This window comes from Coffea eugenioides, chromosome 1, assembly GCF_003713205.1.
Source record: "Coffea eugenioides isolate CCC68of chromosome 1, Ceug_1.0, whole genome shotgun sequence".
NCBI classification, from domain to species: domain Eukaryota; kingdom Viridiplantae; phylum Streptophyta; class Magnoliopsida; order Gentianales; family Rubiaceae; genus Coffea; species Coffea eugenioides.
Genome location: NC_040035.1, coordinates 34,819,365 through 34,843,764, shown reverse-complemented (window position 1 = coordinate 34,843,764; position 24,400 = coordinate 34,819,365). Strand labels below are relative to the sequence as shown.

Below are 24,400 nucleotides of genomic sequence, written 5' to 3'. Positions count from 1 at the left end.
ATAGGATGTTTTTCTCGTTTTCAGGGGCAAACAAACAGATACAATGATGTGTAGTTAAACCAGTAGACATCAGTTCATTACGTAAACAGTTCTTAAGAAACAGTTAGATTAACCATCTGACAAAAGGGGAGTCTTTTGGCCTATAGTTTTCCATTTTAATCTGCGCATGCATCAGATAGACGACAGCTTAGTTGTGATTTTGGAGCGTGAAGCTTCCCGTGAAAAGAGCAAGGGAAAAAATTGATTGCTCCGCCCGGTTTATAACTTTATTGTGTAATAATAAATGGTTCTATGCATAATTTGGCATCTTTTCAATAAGTGGAAAGATAGTTGCATCGAGATTATACAAACTCATTTAGTTAAATTTACTCATATCCGCCCATGAATAGGTGGGTATGGGTATAAATGAATTACCCGATAATACCTATTTAATACATTGATATAATTGGATAAGTCACTAAATCCAATTAACCTATTTAAAATTGTCTTGATAATCACATCCACTGCTACTCAGGAATCATAGCCATAGACTCTCTTTTGTTCCCAAGACTTCAATACTTAATTTGTGCTTTTCTTTTCTTGACTCAATTATTCTCTTAATAAAAGAGACTATAGTCATTTTGTCATGATATCCTGCTTAATTTTTGTTCTCAGATTCTTCATTTTGTCATGATATTAACTACTTTTGTTTTATTTATTTATTATTATTTGTTGGTTTTATCTTATCATTTTATTTTCTCGTAATTTGTTAATTTGCTCATTTTTCAGCATTACCAATTTATGATAAGTTTTAGCCTTCTTTCCTACTTTTTCAAAATGAAATTTTAAATTTATGCACGAAAAAAAATGCTAGGGGTTCAAAGTCTTTGGATTAAGTTTTATGATAACTTTCATATTATTTAGTCCAATTTTTTATATTCTTATTGTTCAATTATTAAATAATATGTAATTCTGCAACATAGCAGATGGATGGGAAAAAAATTTGTAATTAGACTTATTGGACATTATAAGTAAATATTTAAAATTAATGATGGGGGCAAACTGCAAAGGGTGGTATAAATTGAAAATTTGGCTTACAAAATAAATTTAGATGAGTTTGTCAAAGGTTAGAATACATGGGTAATTGGGTTACCCAACTCTTTTTTTGACTTACTCATTTATACACATATAATTAAATAGGTATAAATGAATTGATTTACTTATATCCATTATCTATTTTAACCCGTCCAAACCCATCTAAGTCATCCATTTTGACACCTCTAATGGAGATGACAAATGATGTATCTCTACAGTTGATTGTACCGGTTTCGCGGTGATTTCGCGCCTCATTTCGTCCTGTTTTGTCCTTTCCCAGCTTCCGTGCAGCCCCTTTGGCTGCTGGTGCCCTTTTGCTTATTTTTGCTTTTGTTCCCTTCTTTGGATTGTACCCTTGTCCTGGTTTCTTTGTAATTTTGTGGTCAATTTTGTCCTTTTGTTTCCTGTCCATCTTTCGCTACTGCAATTGTTATCGGACTTTATTGACAAAAATATATTAATTTATCGATTTTATTTATTAACTTCCTTTAACATATAGCTTCCTTCTTTAACTTTGTATTAACGTTTCCTTCTTCAAAATATAATTTCCTCTACTCTTTTATATATTAACAAAGATATTGATTTTCAAAAAAAAATGCGAATCAATAAAATTTCTGTGTGCATCTAATATATACAGAACAATATAAATTCTATGTGTTGCATTCTTTATTTGTTGATTTTCAGTAAGATATTGATTAATCAACAAATAAATTGCTTCATGATTAAATAAATATTTATTCATATATGCTATTGAATCAAACATTATTAATTTTTGATATCAATGAGCAAATGGACTCTCCGAAATTGTGTTATCTTTAAAGTTTAGAACCTTATTAATTCCCAAAAAATTAAAGCAAGTAGTATTGTTTCCGACAACATTTATTTACAAATCAATCGATCTAATACTCATTGAATTCAAAAATGATTATTTCATTAATAAATACAAATATATGATTTTTTTAATTTCTAATATCACATTGTTAAAAATCTTTAGTTTATATATGTTATATATATTTATTCATATATGCTATTCAATCAAGCATTATTAAATTTCGATGTTTATTCATATATGTTATTCGATCAACCATTATTAAATTTCGATCTCAATAAACTAATTGACTCTTCAAAATCATATTATCTTTAAATTTTAGAATCTTATTAATTCCCAAAAAATTAATGCAAGTACTATTCTTTCTTGCAACATTTATTTGCAAGTCAATCGATCTAATGCTCATTGAATTAAAAAATGATTACTCGATTAATAAATACAAATATATGATTTCTTAATTTCTAATATCACATTGTTAAAAATCTTTAATTTAGATATGTTATATTTACAATTTTATGTTCTCCACTACATTTATTTTCTTCCATTGTCTCTTACGTGTAATTCTTCCACTATCCAGTCTTCATTTAATGTGCCCATGTGCCTATTTACTATTTAGCTTACTTTATCCTAATCTCAGGTTTATCGACAAGCTCATTTCTAATCGAATATAGATAAGCATTCCCAGAAGGATTGGTAAGCTAATAATACCCATACATACAGCTCTTAGTTTCCACTCATTTATGTTCCTTCTATTCCCTTTCCTTACAGAGAATTAATACATCATTTTATCCACATTTGAGAAACCATTGGACAAACACAATGCTCATACAAAATGGAAATCACACATGGTTCATCAAACTTGATACCAACTTTCAGCTATCCGGATGGAACAAATTCATACAAGATCACAATCTCTCAGATGGTTCGATTATTCGATTTTTACATATAGGCTGCATGGTATTTAGAGTGGCCATCTATAATCCAAACAACTGCTTGGCTTCTGACGAATGGAACATCCTCCTCAACAATCCGCTATCATCCATTGAATGCAGCAAACAATCCGTTTTACATAAAACTAGGAGGTGTGCACCGCGCATAAGCGCGGTGTGGATTTGAAAGATTGGCATGCCCAGTGTTGTTGAGTAAAGTAATAAGAAATTGGAAAGTTGAAAGTAAGAAATTTGGAAATTGTAATGAACAACATATTTAACAGATAAGTAAAAAAACATTAATACTAATGAACGTAGATTTAGAAAACAGAATAAGTAGGTCTTCAGTGATTAATGTTGAGATCATTGATGTTGAGGTTGTCAACGTTGTGAACTTCATCCATAGTGTAGTAAGTGATCATTTGATAAGCTGAGCGTCTGATCATTCTGAACTTTGATGTGGAGGGTTTGACGTAGCATGTAAGTATTTTTCCGTGGAGAATTGTTTGGAGATGCTGAGTTATATTTATATTCTGGTGAGAATAAAGTGTGAAAGGAATATAATAAGTTGTTGGGAAAAAGAGACCGAAACAAGTGATGCATAAAAGAAAATAGGTACTTACCTCCATTTGCAAATAGAATAGTTCAGCAGTTGAAAATTGAACTAGCTTTTTGGCTTCAGAGCCCATAGCAGTAAGACATAGAGTGTCAGTTGAATCCGTGATCCAGATCGAAATGCAAGCCCTGGAATTAATGAGGTGATGTACATGCGATTGGAGGTATAGATTGAGTAAGATAAGCAGGGTATATTATTTATAAGTACCTGGGTTGGAGATCAACATTAGCTTGGCAGTATTTGCAAGTTATTTTCCGTTCATCTACACAGTTGTTTGGGTGATAACAATTGGGACAAGCTATGTAGGTAAAATCTTGAGGTTTACAATCAAGCTCGACGACACCTCTAATCCATGCAGTCCTTGGTTTCTACATAAAATAATAAAAGCAATAGGAGCAGCAATAGGGAAATATTAACAAGGAAATATGAAAAAGAAGTTAAGATGTGAAATTGGCTAGTAGTATAAGAATTTTACGAAGTGAAGCAGAGCGGCTATGTCATGGATTTGATTGTAGTGAGGGGGAGGAAGAAGGATGTGCGGATTAGTATAACTGTGTTCATGGACCATCTGTGCTAGCTAAGGCGCGTTGTGATGATACCTAAAATAAGAAAGGAAAAGTTAAGGTGGAACAGAGTAATTGGAATGATGGAACATAGAGCGCCTAAAAAATTCTAACCAGTGATGCAGATCCGTTGCTTGTTGTACTATTGGAGATATCAAAATAGTGGTCGAATCTTGAGTTGAAAGACTAAGATCTGGGATATAAGGGAAAAAAAGGAAGAAAATATGAACAGCAAGATGGACGAAAAAGATTTTTTTGCTTATAAGTGTGATGGTGTTTTTTAAATAATAAATAGTAGGTATTTGGTTACAGTTCTGTGTTGTGACTTTCATTCTTATGCCAATGATGACTGGAAAATCGTTTTGAGCAGCTGCAATTGCAGGACCATTGGCTTGTTCGAAGTCATTCTTCAAAGTTAAAATGAATGGCCTCATGCTAGCAAAAACAGGAAGAATAAATATTTATGTGAATAGTTTGTTCGGATATATGATGTATGGAATAACTAAATGAATTAGCAGGTAAGGTTATTACTCTCGATCGGCAATGACATAGCCTCGAGCAATGGATGTTTCTCTGTCAGAAGCGATAGTTTTCACAGGTAAAGCATGTAGTACAATTCCCATGACATCTAAGGAAGTTTTAAAAAGAAAATCAGGATGCTAGTAATTTGTTGGCAGGTGGACAAGATATTGCATGGTGTGAGGGCTAACTTACTTATAAGCTGATCAGTGTCAGCAATTACGGCTAATGTAGAGAAAGAATGTAGCTGGAAATGAAGAGGAAGAGAAGGTTGACCAGCCTCTTGAATTTCTTCAATTAAAGTATCTTCAGTAGCAATGAAATGAAATGGATATTGACTGATGGCAGTATCAGTAATTGGCGGAGAAAGCAAAGCTCCAGAGATGTGGTATGTTTTAAACGGTACAAGCAGTTCAGTTCTTTGATCGAGAATGCTCTGAGGAACATGCATTTCGACTGTCGTACCCTGTGATTAGCAAGTATTAAATTGTATTGAAGTTAGTTTGATGATTTGAAGGTAAAAGGAAGACTTGGATATATATTACCTCTGCGTCAGCAAGCACAAATGTTTGAAATTGTTGCTGAAGAATTGAGCTAGACTTCACATGTGTTGCTTCAATTGCCTGGACAGTAACTCCCCAGTGTTTCAAGGATGGATGAATAGCAGACAAAGGCATGGTAGAAGGGTTCATCTTACGGGTATTGTTTAGCAGGATGTACTTTGAAGAGAAGATTGAGCGTGCTAGGTATTTGCAGAGGAAACTAAATGTGATTTATTGGTAGCAGGTGATGAATATGTAGGAGAGAAATGGTAAATGATTTGTAGGGTGGTACGAAATGTAAATATGAGTAATAAGTTGAGTGATGGGTTGAAAAGAGAACAAGTAAAGAGATTGGCAGGCATGAAGTTGCAAATCTAGCAGTATAATGCATGCAGTAAAGGAATCTTTGTTAGGCCTGCGGCATTTTGTCTGCTAGTAGCTCTAGACTTTTTGATTTAAATCAAGAATTCCTTTTTTAATGCTTATAAGGTGAACGAATAATTTGGTGTAAAGTAAGATGGCTGTGGCTGGTACTGGAAAATTTTACGAAAAGGAACAATAAGTATGGGCGCACAACTCTATATCTAAAGTGGAGAATTTGTAATATTTGTTATAGTGGATTGGTAAATACTGTAATTTAAATTATTAGTATATAAAAAGTATGAATGTTGATATTAAGGAGTGCAACTGTAAGGATTTTTTTATCTTAGTTTTTGTTATTTTTAAATTATACTTATATGATTTTAATGTGGCACTTATTAAAGGAAATAAAACACTTCAATTGATTATATTTTAATGTTATTGGTAATTATAATTAAAAAAATTTTATTAAAAATTATTTACCTATCCTTGGACTCAATCTTCTATTATTATACATACCAATCATTATTATTATATAAAACGTATGAATGTTGGTATTAGGCAGTGCAAGTGCAAGTAGTTTTGATTTTGATTTTTGTTATTTGGAAATTACCTTCATGTTTATATGTAATAGAGTGATGAATATACTATAATTTTGGCTAAACATAATATTGTCAATATTTGATATGTTAAAGTTTAAGTTATAAATGAAAAAGTATTTGGTTTATGATTTCAAATTGAATTCTAAGGGATATGTGAACTATATTGGAATGTTTTTTTGATTTGATAAAATTTTTAAAAGTAATTAGCTTTAGAAAATAAATAATATAAAAATACGATATTATGATATTGATGATTAAAGTTTGAAAAGAAATTAGTTATTTGAAAAATAATATATTTTAAGATATTACAATTATGTACAAAGCATGTGAGCTATTACTAGTTAATTAAAAGAAGGGAACTTGTTTCAATGGGTGAAGCTGTATTATGACATAGAATAGATATCGCAAATAAAATGCACAGTGAAGGAATATTGTAGGGAGAAAAGAATAGCTTGGTTGCTCAGTGTTGGGTCATGCGTGATGTTCAGTTCATGTAGGTCACTGCATTGTCAGAAATCTGATAAAATTTTGCAGCAAGGGAATATATTCCTGGGCAATGTAAATTGTTGGATATGTATTGCAGTAAAAATGAGACAGACCAGTCTTTTTTGTCGAGAAGCAGGTTAATAATAAACTGGTTATATATTTAATGAAGGATTACATATGTAAGTGGATATCTGTCCACCATAAAAGTACAGCAGAAAGATATTGTACCAAGGGAAAATCTTCTCAATTCCATCACTATTAAAGATTAAAACAGCAAAGCTTGTCTGTGATTCTGGAATGAAGACAAGCGTATCATTATGCTGCAGATGATGGTCCAGAACAAACTTTCTCCAATTTTGTTTGAGTCGGTTGCGCTTTATTCCAACTTGAGTGATGTTGTTGCCAGTTTTTAGAACTATAGTTGGAGTTTTGTTACCATTTAAAAAGTGATCGACAAACCGAGGGAGTTTCTACAAATAAGAGAATGTAAGTTAGTTAATGAAGAAGGGTCAATTATTCTGCCGGAGGAAAGGTGTTTAGAAACGGTGGATAGAAAAGAAGATTACCAAGGAATTTGGATATGCTGAGTCAAACGTCTGATAAAAGCAGATTGAATTGGATAGATCTTGAGAGAAATCCAGGCTTAGCGACGAGGAGGAAACAATTTGCTGATGAAGTGATAAAAAGGTAGGATCTGACAAGACGAAAGAATAATATTGTAAAATATAGTAAGTGGTATATATAGACTGCTAAATTAGAAAGGGAAATATAACTTGTGAACCTATACTGTTTTGCTGATGCAAAAGATTCGGTAGGGAAACTGTCCAACGGAGATAGACTTGCTTTTTCAGTTCAGAGAAATGAATGATATCAAAAATTAGATCTCCAGCATGGCGAAGCAATAGCATATCATGCTCTTTGGTCATGTTCTGGTGATAATATTCTATCCATCCTTCTTCAAAGCAGCTATTTCTAACTGAGATAGTCCATCGTTGCAATCCATGTCTGAAGGTGATTGTAGTGTTATCGTGTTGGCTCAGCAATATTTGAAATTCAATAGGCAAAGGCTGTATGTTGCATAAAAAGGAAGGTCATGTTTGAACGCAAGTTGAAGAAAAAACCATAAGAAAGCTATAACATTGGAGACAAATATTATTACCTGTCCTTTGTTTTTGCATCTAATAAAAAAGCAATATGTTTGTGGAGCATTGTTCGTGCTGTGAGAGGAATTCATAGAAATGATAGATGTTTGTGCCATGAAGGTGTTAAGACGAATGGATGAGAGCAGTTGGTCAGTGTAGTTGCATAAGTGTGAGCTATGAAAGCATAAAGAAAGAGATTTGTAATAAATTGTAAGTAAAGGCATGCACATAGTAAGAAGGAATGGAAGAGGAAACAGACACATATATATATATACTATCAAGTGATGCCTGTTTATCGTAGCAGAACAAATATAATTGGTTGCGTGTTGGGCCAGTAGTTTAGTAGATGACAATGCTGATGTTCAGAGAAGTACATATTATAATTGATACTATATCTGTTATATCCACTGAATAATTAATGCAGAAGGAGATAACTCTTCAGTAAAATTGTGACTAAAGTGTTCTGGTGTAACTGAAGGGTAATGAGCATCGGATTGAAATGAAAAGATGGAATAGCTGGAAAAAAGTAAATGACAGTAAAATGTCCTGTTAGAACAGCAATGGAACAAGACATAAAAGTTATTTTCATTTTAGCTGCAAGTTTCAACAAAGGGAATCAAGCACTGGCAGCATAGTTCCCCTAGGAGAATAAACCATCAAACAAAATAAAGTTCAAAAGAAGGGGATCAGGTATGGGTAGCGTGGCTTCTGAGGCAGAATAAGGCGGTGAACAAAAAGTAATTGATAGCAATATACAGTATAGCTACCTATTTGGAGTTATTAACACAAAAGGAAATAACACCAGTCTACATGAGTCTGGACTTCTTCTTAGAGCCTTCACTGACAGAACGGGAAGTATTATTGGCTTCATCAGCTAAGAGTTCCAATTTTTGAGTTAAACATTGTCTAGCCTTGGAAGCTGGTTTGGTTTCTTGAATAGGTGTGGCTCCTGTAAGAAAATAAAATTTGTTAACAAAGGCGAAATAGTAATATATGTCTATATAGGCTACATCTAATAATGATAGATGAATATATAGTCAATTGTATAATAGAATCAGAAGAACAAAGGAGTTTTTGAACAGATGTTTATGAGGCATTATTATTTGACCTGAGAAGGAAATAAAAGTTTTATTAATGTCATAGATACAATTAAATGTTAATGCTAAACAGTTAATACCTGAAGTGACGATGTCAGCAGTGTCAGATTGCAGCTCGATTAACAAAGTAGGATTTTTGGATTCAGCATTTTTAGATTCAGCAGGGGAATCAACAGCATCACTATTGAGAAGTTCAGAATAGTAGATAACTGTATAGCATTGTTTTGCATCAGACATTTGAGCCTGCACTGGTTTTATATGTACGAGAAACCACTTGGACTCCAACTCCTTATGGACAGCCTCCAGAGGGAGCTCAATGTTCTATGAAAGGAAAATATGGACACGAAAAATAGGTGAGTGGATAAGCATTATATTCACAATGCAGAAGTCTGCTACAATAACAATTAAATGGAAGGGATAATAATTTGACAGTTATTTTTTGCAAGGAAAACAGGCCTGCTTAAAATGGTCCATTATTTCAAGAGCAGTGAACTTTAGCAGCTTTTCAGCTTGTTCTCCAAAAACAGAAGCTGTGATGGTACCAGTATCATCACATAAATCCATATCAAAGCGACACCTATAGATGTATGTAAATTGGAGTGAGGCATATGTATTAAAGAAGAGTTAGCAATAAATAAGTAGAATATACACATTAATTAATTTCAAAGTAACTACCTAGGCTGAGCAGGATGTTTTTCTTTGCACGTATTACACATAAAAATAACTCCATCTGTAGCAGCAGTGCCCCGACAACATTTTTTACAGCTCATATACCAGTATTTCTGGAATATGTGCTGAAAGGAGAACCTTGCTTTAACCCATATATTCTAAAAGACAGTCAAGGAAGCCACAGTGTTAACTTATATGTTAATATGTAAATGGATAGTTAAATGACAGATTAGATGAAGAAATGCTGAAACCTTTTGTGATGGTCTGACATTTGAAATCAAAATGGTTTTTTGATCTGGCTTTGCAGATATCTGAGGGTTATACTTAATATAGCTCTTTTCATCAATGATTGCTGCAAGTAGTTTGGTATTTCTGATCGCCCTGGGATAGAGGAAACAAAAAAAATAATCAAAACAAGTGATTATATATGATTGATTGCTAACATGATATAAAGCATTAATCAATACCATTTCTTTAATTCTCTTGCTTCCTGTACAGGAGGATCAACAAGGATTGCAGAATCAAACCATGTCGACAGCGCAACTCCTATACGATTAAGAATGAAGATACATTGGCAAATTTTCTGTATCAGATTTTTTACAAAAATGAAAATTAAAATAAAGATGTATAGAGGCAGAATTACCATTATAGTTGTTAACTTTGAGCCTGCGACATATGACGACAGGGTAGTTGCCTATTTCAGCTATTATCTGTTGCCCTTCATTTTTAATGAAATCATCCCACATAGAAAGTATGACAGCTTGTGATCTAACATGAAGGCAATAGGCAGCTGTTAAGACATGTAACAGATAGACGTCGAATTATAACAGAATTAACTAAGAGTGGCAAGCGGCAGAAAGGGTCGGTTACTGTTCATTGACAAGGACGAATTTCTGAACAACTGATTCTTTGAAATGTTTATTAATGACCCTTCTGTCCTGTGCTTCAATAACTATTCCAAGGACATCTGTGAAAGGAAAAAGTTGTTGTAAAAGCTGTCCTGATTTGAAATGCATGATATATGTCTAACACAGAACATACATACCTACAGATTTATCTTTACGATCCACATACTGTGCCAAGTCTGTGAATTGAGTATAGTTAAATTTGACAGGCATTATATCTTCATCATCGGCATCCTCTTCAATGACAGTTTTACTAGTGAGCATCCACTGCATTGTTAGTTCAGGCGTTTGATATTTTGAGTCGATTGGTCTAACCACAACATTCGATATTTTGTACTTTTTGTAGACCTGCAGGATTGGTCCGACCCTAGATATATCATGGTTGAAAATAATGCCCTCAACCTTTGATCCCTATTTCGTAAGTGAAAATGTTCAAGAATGAATCAGGTGTGATTATGAATATAATATAAGGAGAAACTTTAAATATAGAAGTTGTATTTATCTACCTCTGTATCAACAAAAATAAGCTTTTGCTTCTTCGTCGGCGTTGACAATGATTGGGCAATCTACTGTTTTTCCTGAACAATAACTTTGTATGACCAGTCTTGCATATCAGGCACAATTTCTTTCATGGATAAGAGCTTCTCCATGCTAAATGGAAACCAATAAAGAGAATATCTATCAAATGTCAGTATGAATAAGGAATGGCATTGCAGACATTATAAGAACAGAATAATAATTATGGCTAACTAACCTTAAATATAAATAAGTCTAACATGCAGTCCTAGTGTTTAGTTAGTCGGAGTATTTCTTCAAAGACAACATTTCTAGTCCTGCAATCAGTTTTTATGCCATCAAAAGTTCCAGGCAGGATAAGGACTTTAAGTGCTGCAGAAGTTTTTACTCTGGATAAAACAACATATAATTGGCCGTGAGAAAAAACTGGCTCGCGAAGGTAGATTCCAACGTAATCCAATGTTTGGCCTTGGGATTTGTTAATTGTCAGAGCAAAACAGACACGGACAGGAAATTGAGTCCTTATAAATGGCAAGCCATTCTTGTCATTATCAGAAACTTGTAAAGGAATTTTAGGCAGAAAAATTCTTTTGCCTCGATGTTGGCCAAAAGCTATCTCTGCACAGATAGTATTCTGCTTTAGCTCCCTGCAAATGAGTCGCGTACCATTGCATAATCCTTCTGTAGGGTTCAAATTTCTTATAAGCATGATTGGACAATTTTCTTTGAGCAGCAACTTGTGAGGAGGAAGGCCTTTTGGATTTTGAGAATTCAAGAAATCTTGATAGTCTCCTTGATGCCGGGGATCAACGGTTCTATCAGAACTGACGTACACATGAAGGTTTCCAGGAAATCTTTTGATCATCATGTCATTTATTTTATCAACGGAGCTATTTTTTGGAGCAAGGACACATCTATTGATCATACTATAAGGATTTTTTGAATAGGTCATTAAATCTGGAAAAACAGATTCGACCAACCTGTTTGTAAGAAATATAAGTGAGAATGTATGAACATTCAACTAGAAAAAAATGGATAAAAGTAATACGTTGGAGGGAAAATTCTTTAACCTGTTCAAAGATTGCTCTTTTTCAATATAAGGAATGACCATGGCAAAAGGTAAAGTTATTTCGCCATGTCTATCAACAGTTTCTCTTCCTTCTCCTATTCTTAATAAGAAGTCTGAGAATGCTGGATCTAAAATGGCTCGCATATTGTGCACCAACTGCAGCTTTTGCAGCTGAGACCACAGAGGAGAGTTAGGGAGACTAGATTCTATAAGAACTTGCTTTGTAGCTTGTTTGATAACTGGCAAAGTTTGGCGAAAATCGCCACCGAAAATAACTACTTTTCCTCCAAATGGATGGTCACAGTCCATTATATCCCTAAGCAAACCATCAAAGGCTTCAACAGTCTCTCGCTTGGCCATTGAAGCCTCATCCCACAAGACTAACTTTGATTCAAAAAGTAATTTTGCAACACTGCCCTGTTTACTAATCTGGCAGGTTTTAGTTCTAGAAAAATCTAATGGTATTTTGAATCTAGAATGAGCTGTTCTTCCTCCTGGAAGAATAGAGGCTGCGACACCCAACGTTGCAACTGCAATAGCAATGTAGCCTTGGGATCTCAAAGTAGCTAGAAGAGACCTATATAAGAAGGTCTTACCGGTTCCCCCAGGGCCATCAATAAAAAAACTCTGGCCAACAGGACAGAAAACTGACTGCAGAATTAAATCATAGGCATGCCGCTGTTCAGCATTTAATTTGAAAGGCATCATTAGATCCTCTGCTGGAACTTCAATATTTTTTTCACATTCAATTTCCTTTGTTAGCTGATCATAGTGAACATCTACTGAAGTGTCTGCAGCTAGATGGTAGTCAGGAAAACTCTTACCCATTTGTTCGACCATTTTTTTAATTTCTTGCAGGACTTTATTCCTTATTTCTTCAGGCGTATTAAAACAGAGATGTTGAGATCGGTGGTAATCTGCAGAAAGATCAAGCTGAAATTTGTTCCAAAGAAATGCATGATCTGCTGGAGAACAATGAACAAGAATAGTAGCAAATAGCAGCCTCAAAGAGGATGGCATTTGAAAAAGAACTGCTTCTTCAAGAGTTTCTTGTATATATGTGTCAGACTGTAAAAGACCAAGGCCCAAAGCAGCATCTCTAAAGCAATTCATTTTTTTGCCATCAACATTCAAGAGGTTATCAAACGACGTAGGAGCTCGAACATGAGTTAGCAGGAGTCTAAGGTAATATCTCTCTCCTTCATGAGGGCTGACCGTGACCAGTCTTCCAATGGCTCTCTTACGCTTTCTCTCAGTCCAAGCTTTAAATTTAAAAGACCAAACAAAATGCTCTGGAAATTCTCTATAAATGCACTTCAAGGTTTTAGCCGTTCCATTTGCTTTGTTCATTTTGAAGAACTCAGTCAACATGGTTTTTGAAAAGTCAATTTTCCTCATCAGCTGTAAAAGGTCTGAGTTCTTGTTGAAAGTAATCAGTTGCTGGTCAGGTAAGTGAACTTGTAGAGTATAGACAGCTGGAGTCATCTCGTTTAGCCTAAATTCAAATATGCGCCAAAATGCTTCAGGGGGTGAAATCCATCTTCCCTGCTGGAATTCTCTAATCTCATCGACATCAGCACGGGAATCATCAGATATAATTTTGAAGCTGATAAGATCATGTCCTTTGAAGATATACTTGTATAAGTATTTGACCAGCTCCAAAGTGGAACAGATTTCCACATTCATGTGACAATCAAGCAAGGCTAAAAGATATGGATTATAAGGAATGATCCATCTATTGTCAAGTTCAAACCTGCGGACAGTTATTTTGCTACCATCATCTCTTCTCCTATAGTATGGATAGCTGTCTTCAGCATGAGTTGTATGTTCACAGAAATTTTTCGGATAATGATTTTTACAGCTACCGCCTTTCATACAAGGGCTATTCTTGCCCATGTCTCCGCAAGGTCCATGAACCATGTGCTTAAGAACAAGAGAATACAAATGAGGAAACTGCTTAGGATCAGGGAGTTCAGCGGAAACTATTCTATCATATGACTCAGGATTAAGCAATTTGAATTGTGGTTTCAAGATTAATAATAAGTGTGCATGAGGAAAGCCCCGTTTTTGGAATTCAATAACATAAACGCATGCAGCAACTTCTCCAAAAATTTTTCTGTCCAAAAGTTTTGCCTTGAGCATTTCAAATTTTGCTCTAAATACTCTAGACAACAGGTCTGGCCTATCCTGAGCTCTCTCTTTAAATTGCAGACAATCTTGAATTTCTTTCCACATTGGATTACATGTCATGGTTAAGAAAATATCTGGCTTTCCATATTTTTGTACCAATGCCATTGCATCAAGATATCTGCGCCTCATATCTCTTGGACCACCGATAAAAGATGCTGGCAATATAACCTTTCGACCAACTTTTGAACCTTCAGTCTGACCAATGGAAACACTATCTAGCACTCCTTCAAGGATTTCTGTCCGAATTTCATTTTGCCTCTTACGCTGGAAATCCAGGCGCGATGTTTCAATTTTGACATAGGAATCAACCGAAAACTGCTGCAACAATCTAAGGCTATGCAATAGCATGGATTCATCATTCTTCCTGATTTGGAACCTATAGCAGTAATATTCTCTAGCTGATACAGTATGCTCATCCTTTTTTGCATGGTCAGCAGCTATAGGGAATGAAAAAAGAAGTCAACATGTAAAGAAAAGTTTATTTGATAACGGTTACGTCGGAGAATTATAAAACATAGGAGATATACTTGCCTCTCTTTTCTAAATCGATAAGGTAAGATGGTTCCTGCACAGAAGAGGGATCAATGATAACCTCTTCATCACAGGAATGTTCAGTTTGCTTTCTTTTATAGGCTCGCTTAATTCCGTGGTGCCAACCAGATTCACCACGGGGAAACAAGAGAGGATACTGCAAAGGATCATAACAAGCATAATAATGCTGGACCTTGTGAGCAGTATTTGAGTGGCTATATACGAGAATATGTGCTTGCCTATTTACTGATTCATCATCATTTTCAGTCCATATAGCAGCAACTTGAGAAGTAGAAGTAAGATTATAAATATGCTGGTCAAGGCCAGGAAAGCAATTAAGCACAATATTATGCTTTTCAAGATCAGGAATATCCCTTAGATCCTTAAAGAATCTAGCATAAGGATTATTAGAAAGTATGTCCATCAAAAGCTTTAAAGTGCTCTCGCGAAGCTTGTCAGAAGCAGCAACTCGGTTGATTAATTGTTCATCAGTATCAAAAAAGTAGAGATGGATTCCACAAGTTCTATCATCAGGCTGTGATAAGCTGTTTAGAAAATGATAAACTTGTCCCTGAACACGAAAGGTATATACTCCTCTTGTATTCCTTGTCAATTCTGGATCATACTTTGCAGCAAATGAAGTGAAAGACAAGTTATTGTTGTAAGTACGAGCTAATTTTCTGAAATGGTCAGATTCTTCATCATTTCCTATAAATAGACGCTTTAGAGCGTAAGGCATTGGAGGAGCAACAATAGAAATTTCTCCTTGAGAGCAGCAGAAGCTAGGGGGCTCCAAATGGAATCTTTTAGCTCCACAATATTGACAATCAGGAGCATCAGGCAATAATAAAGATTCTTTAGGAATTTCATCAATCCTAGAGTTTTTTGAGCGACGTTGTCTAGGAAGTGTCCCTGCAGTTTAGGTTATGTAACGGGAACGATACTCAAAAGGAAGTCCGAAAGAAATCTAATATGAAAGGAATATGGATGGAAAAGTCACGAATATGACAAACAATGAAAGAGCAACCTGTTTGCCTCTTTGCTGGCAATATAACGGTTGAACAATTTGTTGCATTGGCTGTAAAACCAACAGGAGGAGCAAAGGATGCGCTGGCCTCATTTGTGTTGCCTGGCAAATCATTGTATTATTTTAAACCGAACAACCGTTTGTTGCAAAAGAAACAGGGGTTTGACAAGCTGGACGTGGAAAGAAACAAAAAGGATTACCAAAATGAATGAATAATACCTGTAGGCTGAGTAGGGCTAAAAGACACAGGGGTGACTGTGATTGAGGAAGACACTCCATGCTCACCTAAGTCGTTTAAGCATGAAGGAGCAGAAGAACGAAGGGATCCAAGATTTGACTCATCAATAGATTCTAAGACGACATCTGTACTTTCAGTATGCAAATGACAGGTTTGTTCATTTTCATTTTGACTATGCAAAGGCAGGAGCTTGTTCTTTTTCTTTTTCCGAGAACAATTGGCTGTGGAACGTTTTCTACAAGGACGAGAAGGCTGAACAGTAGCCGAAACATGGGGGGAGAGACAGGCCTGCTCTTTTAGCGTTGCAGTACCACTATTTACCGCAGCTTCTCTACGGTGAACCGAACGACTTATCAGAGGTGCTGCAAACCATACAAATATATGGACTCACTTGTATGAGAATAGTACGGAGGGAAGCGAAGACAATAAAAGATGTCAACATGGGGAAGACAACTAAATAACTATAAAGGTCCTGGGGGAAGAGAGCTAGAATTTTGCGATGGTATATACCTTCAGAAACTAAACTACATTGAACTAAATGTGGGACAACAGCAGAGGAAGAAGTTCCACTAGATAGGCAGAGTGGAGCAGGGATAGTGGTAGACATATAGTCCAACGATTGCTGAAGCACAGCAGGACAACCATCAACAACTTCATTATGGCAGCCTGGTAGCTGGTCGTTACGAGCAGGAGCAGAACCAAAGAAACAAACACCAGTTTCAACATGTCCGAACGGTACACTACGAACGTAAGATCGAGAGGATTTGTCTTTTTTCTTAACAAGCCTGGCTTCACATCTCCGGCACAAAAGTGCAGCCTTGGCATCGGGAGACATTTCCGCATAGCGCTTTCGGCGCAGAGCATTTTTATCCATTTCACTAAGATAACTAAGGAAGAACATTCCATATATGATGACTTTGTAAGAACAAACAATAAGCATAAAAGAACATAGCAGAAACCAAGGGAAAGAACAGGAGCACATGCGAATTGGTGTAAGAAATTAAACAATCAAAGGATGAAGACATGCATGAGCACGATGTACAGTACAAAAATGCAGCGAGCGAAAAGGATAAAGAAAGATTAAACAATGCACCAAGCAAAAACACTAAAGAAAGCATGAAGATTCTGAAGAAGCCATGCATGCTGGGGAAAATACGTAAAGTACGGAATGACCAGGAAGGAGGCAAGAAATAGTCAGCAACTAATGCAGGCAGAAGGAGGGAAAAGGCAAGCAAAACAAAGAAACAAGCATCTGACCTGCAACCAAGTTCCTGCCATAACACATAACAGAAGATCAGCTCCATAGCAGCGCCCTCGGAAGAACGAGAACGCCAGAAAATCCCAAGCACAACGACATCAAATAAAGCTGTAGAAGAGGAAATGGCAAGCACAGAAAGATGAGATATTGGAAAGAAAACAAAGAGGCGGGAAAGGTTTTTTTTTTTTTGGTTTTAAAATGAGCTTACCACAATAGCAACGGCATGCATGGATCAGCATTCACAAGCACGCAAACAGGGGAAAATGGAACAAAGTCAGCGAATAAAATAGCAAATGCTGGCACAGCTGATAAAGAGAAGCAGTAAACAGTACATAAACCGAAAAGGAAAAACTGGCGGAGATAATTACCTCGAAGCTGGACAATAGAAATGAAAGCTCCAAAAGAACAGAGAACCAAGCAGAGGGAAAAAGAGCAAACCAACCTTATAGCTGAAACAACGGAACGAAAGAGGAAAAATGATCACCGGATGCATAAACCAACCACAAAGCATGATAGCATCTGTAAAATCCAGGACAGAAAGTATGGAATAGCTTCCCAAGACGTACGGAAGACAACGTTTTGAAAGTATAAGAGGCAAAGAAGGTACGCATGGCTGAGAAGCTACAAAGTGACAAAGCATTATTTTGACATCTATAACCCAACAATAGCTAAACTAAGCCAAGCCAAAAAAAAAAGTAAATAAACATGTAAGACAAGGGTAAATAGGTAAAATAGGAGTTGTCACTTTTACCCAAATACACACTCTAACCTCACCAAAGACCTGACATTAGGTAAAATGGGAAGCAGAGTAGCATTATTATCAGCACCACAAGCCTAACACTATTATTATTATTGTTGATGACCACTATGAGTCCGGTCTCGGGTTCCATTGAAGGAGTTGATTTTTTCCAGCCAGGGTTCGGTGGCTCACAAACGCAATCCACAGACTAACAATTGCAAGCAGCAGTTCACGTGAAAGGCGCATGGAGAACGACCACTTTCCAGCAAATCATCAAATGCCATGTCAGCAAACAAAACGCACCATTGGACAACTTCCTAAGCACTTAGTCTATAATATGGTTGATAATTTACATCTTCCACGCAGATACGTCAACCCCCTATTACAAAATAAACTGATGCCTTCCTTTCTTTATTATTGAAGCACTATTCACAGAACAAGAAAAACTGATGACACATTTCTCATTTTACATAATGTTAACAGCAGACGATCTTGAATCTTTGGTAAGTTTCATGTAAATTACGTTTCAATCAATACAATCCATACATCACGTTACTGCTTCCTCCTTCATATAACCAATACCTTTTTTCCCCTATTTTCTATCTCAAATCCTCATCGGTGATATACCAACATATATACAAACAAATGAAGCAGGAATCATCAATTGCTGTCATACTAAAACTCGATGGATCTTTCAACTAGAAGGAATCCAGATAACAGAAGGTTGGCTGACATTGGCACATAAATATTTCTTATATGAAGGAAGTGTCGTTCTCTTCACCCTACTCAACGAAAATAATTATTCTATCCAACTCTTTGACAGAGACTTCATCCAGCAATCGTGATCTAGCATCTCCATTACAACTTATTACACATAATAATCATATTCCCCTGAATTATGTATCTTTCATGTAATAAAATTAGAATTTTACCACCAACTATTAAATTTCTCTCATTATACAACTTCACAAAATTTTTACCATTACCAGCCACTATTCTCCATTATAACAAAAATTCATAAACAAATATTTACAATAATAGCCATACATATACAAACAAAAATATACATAATATAAACAACATTAAACAATCATAACATATACTTTTTTTCTCCAAAATACATATATCAAAAAAAATAATTTTCTCAAAAACACATATATCAACAAAAACTTCATACATATCCAATAAATATAAATCAATTATACCAATTTATCTTTAACTTCCATTAATCCCACCAATCATTTTTTAAAAAATATACATAATATAAAAAACATTAAACAATCATAAAATATATTTTTTTCTCCAAAATATATATATCAAGAAAAATAATAATTTTCTCGAAAATATATATATCGACAAAAACTTCATACATATCCAATAAATACAAATCAATTATACCAATTTATCTTTAACTTCCATTAATCCCACCAATCATTTTTTTAAAATATACAATAGTTCTTTCTATTCCAAAAATCTTATTTCAATAATATATATGAATTGCCAAATTATCAACTTAAACCTTTTACACTTCAAAATTGAATAATACAATGTACATACGTTCAATAAAAAGTTATAATTAATTCTATACCCTTTATTTATGATTTATTTTCCACAATATACATATATTCACAAAAATATCTTTTCTCTACAAAACACAACTTTAATTCCGTAATGCAAACACAAAATTCTTTTCACTATACAAACATATAAATACATTTTTATATCCTATTTATACCTCTTTTTATATATCTCCACTTCTGCCAAAATATATTTTAATACAGCCAATTGTTTTTCAAAATATAACATAATTTCCCTCTATTTCAGAACTACTACTTCAATAATGTTTGTTCACAACTGAATTATTAACTTAAAGCTTTTACATTTTAACATTAAATAACATAACGCAAATACAACCAACATAAAATACTAATGTACAACCAACATTATGCCACTTTGTATTACCTTGCATTAACACAACTAATTACTTATAGACATATAAAACATTTTTCCTCTATTTCAAAAATATTACTTCAATAATATTTCAAAAACTAAAAAATTCCAAATTATACCACTAAAACCCAAACTAAAAAAAACAAACTTTTCTCTAAAATCACAACTTACATTATCAAAAAACAATCAATAACGGACATCCCGCGAAACTCGCGGGGCACCAGGCCTAGTAAAATATAAATCCCTTTGGGATTTACATCTAAGTGGCCAAGATTTTGCTATTAAACTCTTGATCAAGTCACATTCTTGGGTTAAGAACAGTCGAGATTACTTTTCAAGGACAAGCATGACAGTTAACATGATAAGGGAACTTTTTGGCAAGAAGCAAATTCATGATGATTAACTATAGTACTTACAGGACAGAGTAAGTTTTAAGGATCAATAATTTTGATTTGAGAAAATAGACGAGATCATATACACAACTGATCAATACGAGGTGAATGATTCATAGGTATATCTCAAGTCATATTCCATTTCACAATTGATCATACACTTTGGTTTAATCAGCTCTAGTTGGAAGGTGGAAGCTTTCCAACCAAGAACGATGAGAACAATGTTAATGCCCGGGCAGGCTGATAACTGGGAACAAGATGTCCAGCTCCCCTTACTATAACAAAGGTTAAGTTTTCATATTCCACTGCATAACCATCAACCTGAACAAGTATACAACATAGGATTAAAAAAACTTAATTTTCCTTGTACAACAATTGAACATAAGGATTCTTTTAACCAAAGAAATGAAATGCAAAAAAAGAAAACGTATAATTTGCAGTTGATTCTTGTTTACCTCGCCTTGAGTGTACCAAGCATACCAAGGAGTTTTCACGGAGAGCCTGAGTTTGTTCAAGGCATATCTAGTTGTTGTCACAAAACAAACACTATCTATGTCCCCACTGCGATTCAAAATGATCAAACTTTAATCAAACACTAACTGGATAGGAAGGTCCTCAGGCATTCATGATTTTACAGCTTAAATTTTTTCCTTCCTTACCTGTACAGCCAAACGCTAACGCCACTTGAAGTGAGCTCCTTGATTACAGGTAACACTGTGTCTGTCTCGTCATCCCAATTATGGCCTATGTAGCCACTGTGTGTAGAATTAAGTTTTTTTTCTTTTTAAAACTTAGTTTAATAAAATGAAAAGGAAAGTATAAAATTAAGTCTCCATTGTGGATTTCTCGTATACTACTGGAAATAGAATAACAAAACATCATATCATACGTACTTGTAGTTTTTCCAAGGTCCAGGTATTCTGGTGGTATTAGCATGAAGTGATTTTTGCACAGCAGGAGTATTTAGGTAAGTGTAAACATAATTATCCGAGCATGGATCATAGTCATTTATCTGTTTCAATCAGAGATATATTAGAAAGTATGTTACTTTAATTTGGTTTTCATTTAGAGCAGAAAATCACAAGGGAAGAAAAGTGGTAGTGTATCGAATCAAGGTTTAGAACCGAAGGAGGAGTATTAGAAGAAGAAGAACACAAGGGAGCATAGATATCGTTATCGTCGACATGGCCTTTAGCTGAATGTGCTTGGCTCTTGTATGTTTGACAAGCATCTGCTGAGGAAAAATTGCAACTGGAAACTATGCCCTGATGGATTTCATCGGATATTAGGGCATGTGTCCGGTAATAATCATAAGTCGCCCAGTTTTGTGTTTCAATATCAGTCTCCATTCCCAATCTGAATTCCATGGACAATTTATATTCATCATTGAATGTGTAGGGTAAGCTAGTTAAATTAAATAGAAACAATTGATGATTCAGCAATTCCTTTCAAGTTAATAACAGTTTGGTTAGTTATCTTGTTGTTATGGAGGATTAGTTGAGCAAGTTGAGGCACGTAACGACCGGCGTAACTTTCTCCGGTTATAAAAAAGTCTCTGGTTTTGTATTCTGGGAATCTTTCTAACCAATTGACTAGAATTGTGTAAGAATCTGCAGCAGTTTTTGTGTCTCCGGTAATGTAATCTGACGATGTGTTTGAGTAGGAAAATCCAACGCCGGCAGGAGACTCGTTCGTTAGAGCTTATTCTAAATCGTTTCAAATCAATTAACAACTGCTTTACAAAGTATGAGTTCTTACCATTGTTCCAGGCACACGGGTTTTCCCACAGCGTTTTTCCGCCTTTGCTAACTTGAAATGGTCCGAGTTCAGTCATCGCTCCAATCCCAAATGAAGAGGCACCAGGTCCTGTAGTCAAATCTCGCCATGTAACAACTTCTTTACACGAAATATCTACCTTCAGAAAAAAAAAAAGAATAATGGAGACAAAATGCTAACTCCATTTAGCCAGAGCACAAGGGGTTTGGTAGATGAATTTTGAGACTCGGCAAAATAGTAGAAGAGAGATCGACCGGCCTTTGGATCAACAGTTACATACCCTGAATATTGATCAAAATTCACGCCCTTTGGTTCGCCTGGCAACGCTGTGATCTTGTCAGCTGCCTTCAGACCATCTTGGGGGCCAATGTAAACTGGCGAATACTCGTTGTTCAGTTCCTCATTCACATGATTGACTGATTTTCTTAAGCTACTAGCCTGAAGGAATTTCACAAGACGATCATATCCATCATATCCATGTTCACCTTTCATTTTTGGGATGTTTGGCTAGCTAGATATCTGTGGTTTCTTTCTCCGATACAATGCTTCCATTTTATAGGTGGCCATTAGAACAATGATTGAATCATTCCTCATTCTTAGACTTGTCCAATTTACCAACTGAAAACGTGTGAAGCAAACATAATATTTGTATCAACAATTTTGGTATACATACTCCGTGGTAAACTACTCAATGTAGAACCAATGTAGGCGAGGTCCTTTCAAAATAGTTAAATCAAAGTTTAAAATTAAGAAGGAAAAAAAGGCCTCAAAACCCAACCCCCCCCAGCCAAAACGTTCCAAAATCCCAATAACTAAACATCCAGGTATTCCCCTTATAGTGTGGGGCAAATGTCCAACAATACGTACGCCCCATTCAAATGTCCTTGACACTTGGATCTCATTTTATCTCCAGACTCAATATTCGTGCCAAAAACCCTTTTTAAAACAATGTGTTGAACCTATAAGCAAGTCTCCAGAGGTCAATCTTAGCCCCTTCTTTCATTTGTTCTTTTTTCCAGGTTTATTCCATTCCACTTCACGGGCTGCCTGTAACGGAGCTTTATCCGTCGTGGGTTCCATGTCCCGGTCACAAACACAAAGAACACGCCCACTTTTAGTAGTTAAAGATTGATTTTTGATCATTGACCGAAGAAAAAACAAAATGCCAACGTAAGCTATGAGTCGTAGATTTTGGATTCTTGGCTGAAAAACAACGTTCCCGGCAAACATGGATACATTAATCACTAGTCTAACAATTCATCGAAACATTAAATTTGTGCGCAATGTTATAATAGTAGTACAAATGATGTCTCTAATGAGTAGAGATTAACAAAATATTCTAGGGATAATTTCAGAAACCTCCCTTGAGGTTTCTTAGTATTTCGTTTAGTTCCCTTGATGTTTTAAAAATTAGACTTAGCTCTCTTGATTTGACACTTTGGTAACCAAATTTTAAAATAAAGTAAAAAATTTGATTTGACACTTTGGTAACCAAGTTTATGGACTATTTTTTTAATAAAAATTTATCGACTAGTTTAATGGTGTAACTATCATAATTTGGTAATGATGTTTGGCCATTTGTTTTTAATCATTGTTGACTTATCCTTGATTTTGATATCCAAAAAAAAAAGAGCTACAAAAAAAATTGGAGGATATTAAAAGTTATCAAAAAAAATTACTAGTTTAACGTTTAATTTGGATAGATATTAGGGACAATATTAATAGTTCTTCTATACTTCCAATGAAATATAAGAGCAATGAATAAGAAGGAAAATGGTAAAAAAATTATAAAATCCATCCTTTGCATAGACATGGCAATAGAGAGTTTTATTAAAAATATTAAAATTAGTATTTTCATTTTAAGTGGGCAAGGGAGGTAAGTGTAATTTTTGAAACCTTAGAGGAGCCAAGTAAAATTATTAGAAACCTCAGGGGAGGTTTCTAAGATTATCCCAATATTCTACCTTATCCGGATAGAGTAGAATAGTATGTAAGATTTATTAGCTTGATGGTGAAATTACACAAATTTAATTGCTCATATTTTGACAGGTGGGTAAGGTGGTTGAACTTGTTTGCTTCTGGCTGGAAAATTCAAATAAATAAGTAGAGAAAAAGACAATGCTGAAAATGCATCTCCACTTAGAGACTACGTGTTAAATACAAGAATACGTACAGAAAGGTTAATGGGACGATGCCATTCTAAAAATTTTAGTTTCGTTTTCAGCCTTACATTATTCTGTCCAAATTCATTTCCAGTACGAAAACCATTTCCAAAATTTTATTGGACAAGGCGTATTTCAATCCAAAGGAGTAATGATATATGTCACCGATTTTTTGTCACGGGTGTATCACCTCCAATATGAATGTCCACATAGAACATG

General features: G+C 35.0%; 3 protein-coding genes across 3 annotated transcripts; all 3 read right to left on the bottom strand.

Moving 5' to 3' along the window:
• Window positions 1-8,468: 8,468 nt before the first annotated feature.
• LOC113771139 (replication protein A 70 kDa DNA-binding subunit B-like) lies at window positions 8,469-10,606 on the bottom strand. Its single transcript, XM_027315756.1, has 9 exons — window positions 10,474-10,606; window positions 10,299-10,395; window positions 10,072-10,196; window positions 9,896-9,974; window positions 9,680-9,809; window positions 9,435-9,586; window positions 9,216-9,336; window positions 8,840-9,080; window positions 8,469-8,611 (listed from the first exon to the last, which is right to left on the bottom strand). The coding sequence occupies exons 1-9, from the start codon at window positions 10,604-10,606 to the stop codon at window positions 8,469-8,471; spliced, it is 1,221 nt and encodes a 406-aa protein (XP_027171557.1).
• Window positions 10,607-11,117: 511 nt separating this feature from the next.
• Window positions 11,118-18,185, bottom strand: LOC113771129. Its single transcript, XM_027315750.1, has 8 exons — window positions 18,098-18,185; window positions 17,078-17,270; window positions 16,415-16,791; window positions 15,886-16,266; window positions 15,667-15,768; window positions 14,640-15,551; window positions 11,920-14,545; window positions 11,118-11,829 (listed from the first exon to the last, which is right to left on the bottom strand). The coding sequence occupies exons 1-8, from the start codon at window positions 18,183-18,185 to the stop codon at window positions 11,118-11,120; spliced, it is 5,391 nt and encodes a 1,796-aa protein (XP_027171551.1).
• A 2,235-nt stretch (window positions 18,186-20,420) lies between these two features.
• Window positions 20,421-22,511, bottom strand: LOC113771120 (serine carboxypeptidase II-3-like). The gene is made up of 8 exons (XM_027315742.1): window positions 22,201-22,511; window positions 21,985-22,111; window positions 21,669-21,929; window positions 21,368-21,586; window positions 21,137-21,255; window positions 20,903-20,998; window positions 20,699-20,804; window positions 20,421-20,564 (listed from the first exon to the last, which is right to left on the bottom strand). The coding sequence occupies exons 1-8, from the start codon at window positions 22,509-22,511 to the stop codon at window positions 20,421-20,423; spliced, it is 1,383 nt and encodes a 460-aa protein (XP_027171543.1).
• Window positions 22,512-24,400: the final 1,889 nt, after the last annotated feature.

Bases quoted from the DNA above. Each gene is read 5' to 3' on its own strand.
- LOC113771139 (XM_027315756.1), bottom strand. From the start codon at position 10,606: ATGCAGTGGATGCTCACTAGTAAAACTGTCATTGAAGAGGATGCCGAT. The intron at 9,975-10,071 runs GTAATTCTGCCT...TTAATCGTATAG, and splicing joins CAAAGTTAACAACTATAATG to GAGTTGCGCTGTCGACATGG. The intron at 8,612-8,839 runs GTATTAACTGTT...ATTTTCTTACAG, and splicing joins TGCTGACATCGTCACTTCAG to GAGCCACACCTATTCAAGAA.
- LOC113771120 (XM_027315742.1), bottom strand. From the start codon at position 22,511: ATGAAAGGTGAACATGGATATGATGGATATGATCGTCTTGTGAAATTC. The intron at 22,112-22,200 runs AGTTAGCATTTT...AGATTTGACTAC, and splicing joins CTTGTGCTCTGGCTAAATGG to AGGACCTGGTGCCTCTTCAT. The intron at 20,999-21,136 runs GTACGTATGATA...TTCTACACACAG, and splicing joins GGACCTTGGAAAAACTACAA to TGGCTACATAGGCCATAATT.
- LOC113771129 (XM_027315750.1), bottom strand. From the start codon at position 18,185: ATGGCATTTGATGATTTGCTGGAAAGTGGTCGTTCTCCATGCGCCTTT. The intron at 16,792-17,077 runs GTCATTCCGTAC...GTTCTTCCTTAG, and splicing joins TATTTCTTGCCTCCTTCCTG to TTATCTTAGTGAAATGGATA. The intron at 15,552-15,666 runs GTTGCTCTTTCA...CCTAAACTGCAG, and splicing joins GCCAGCAAAGAGGCAAACAG to GGACACTTCCTAGACAACGT.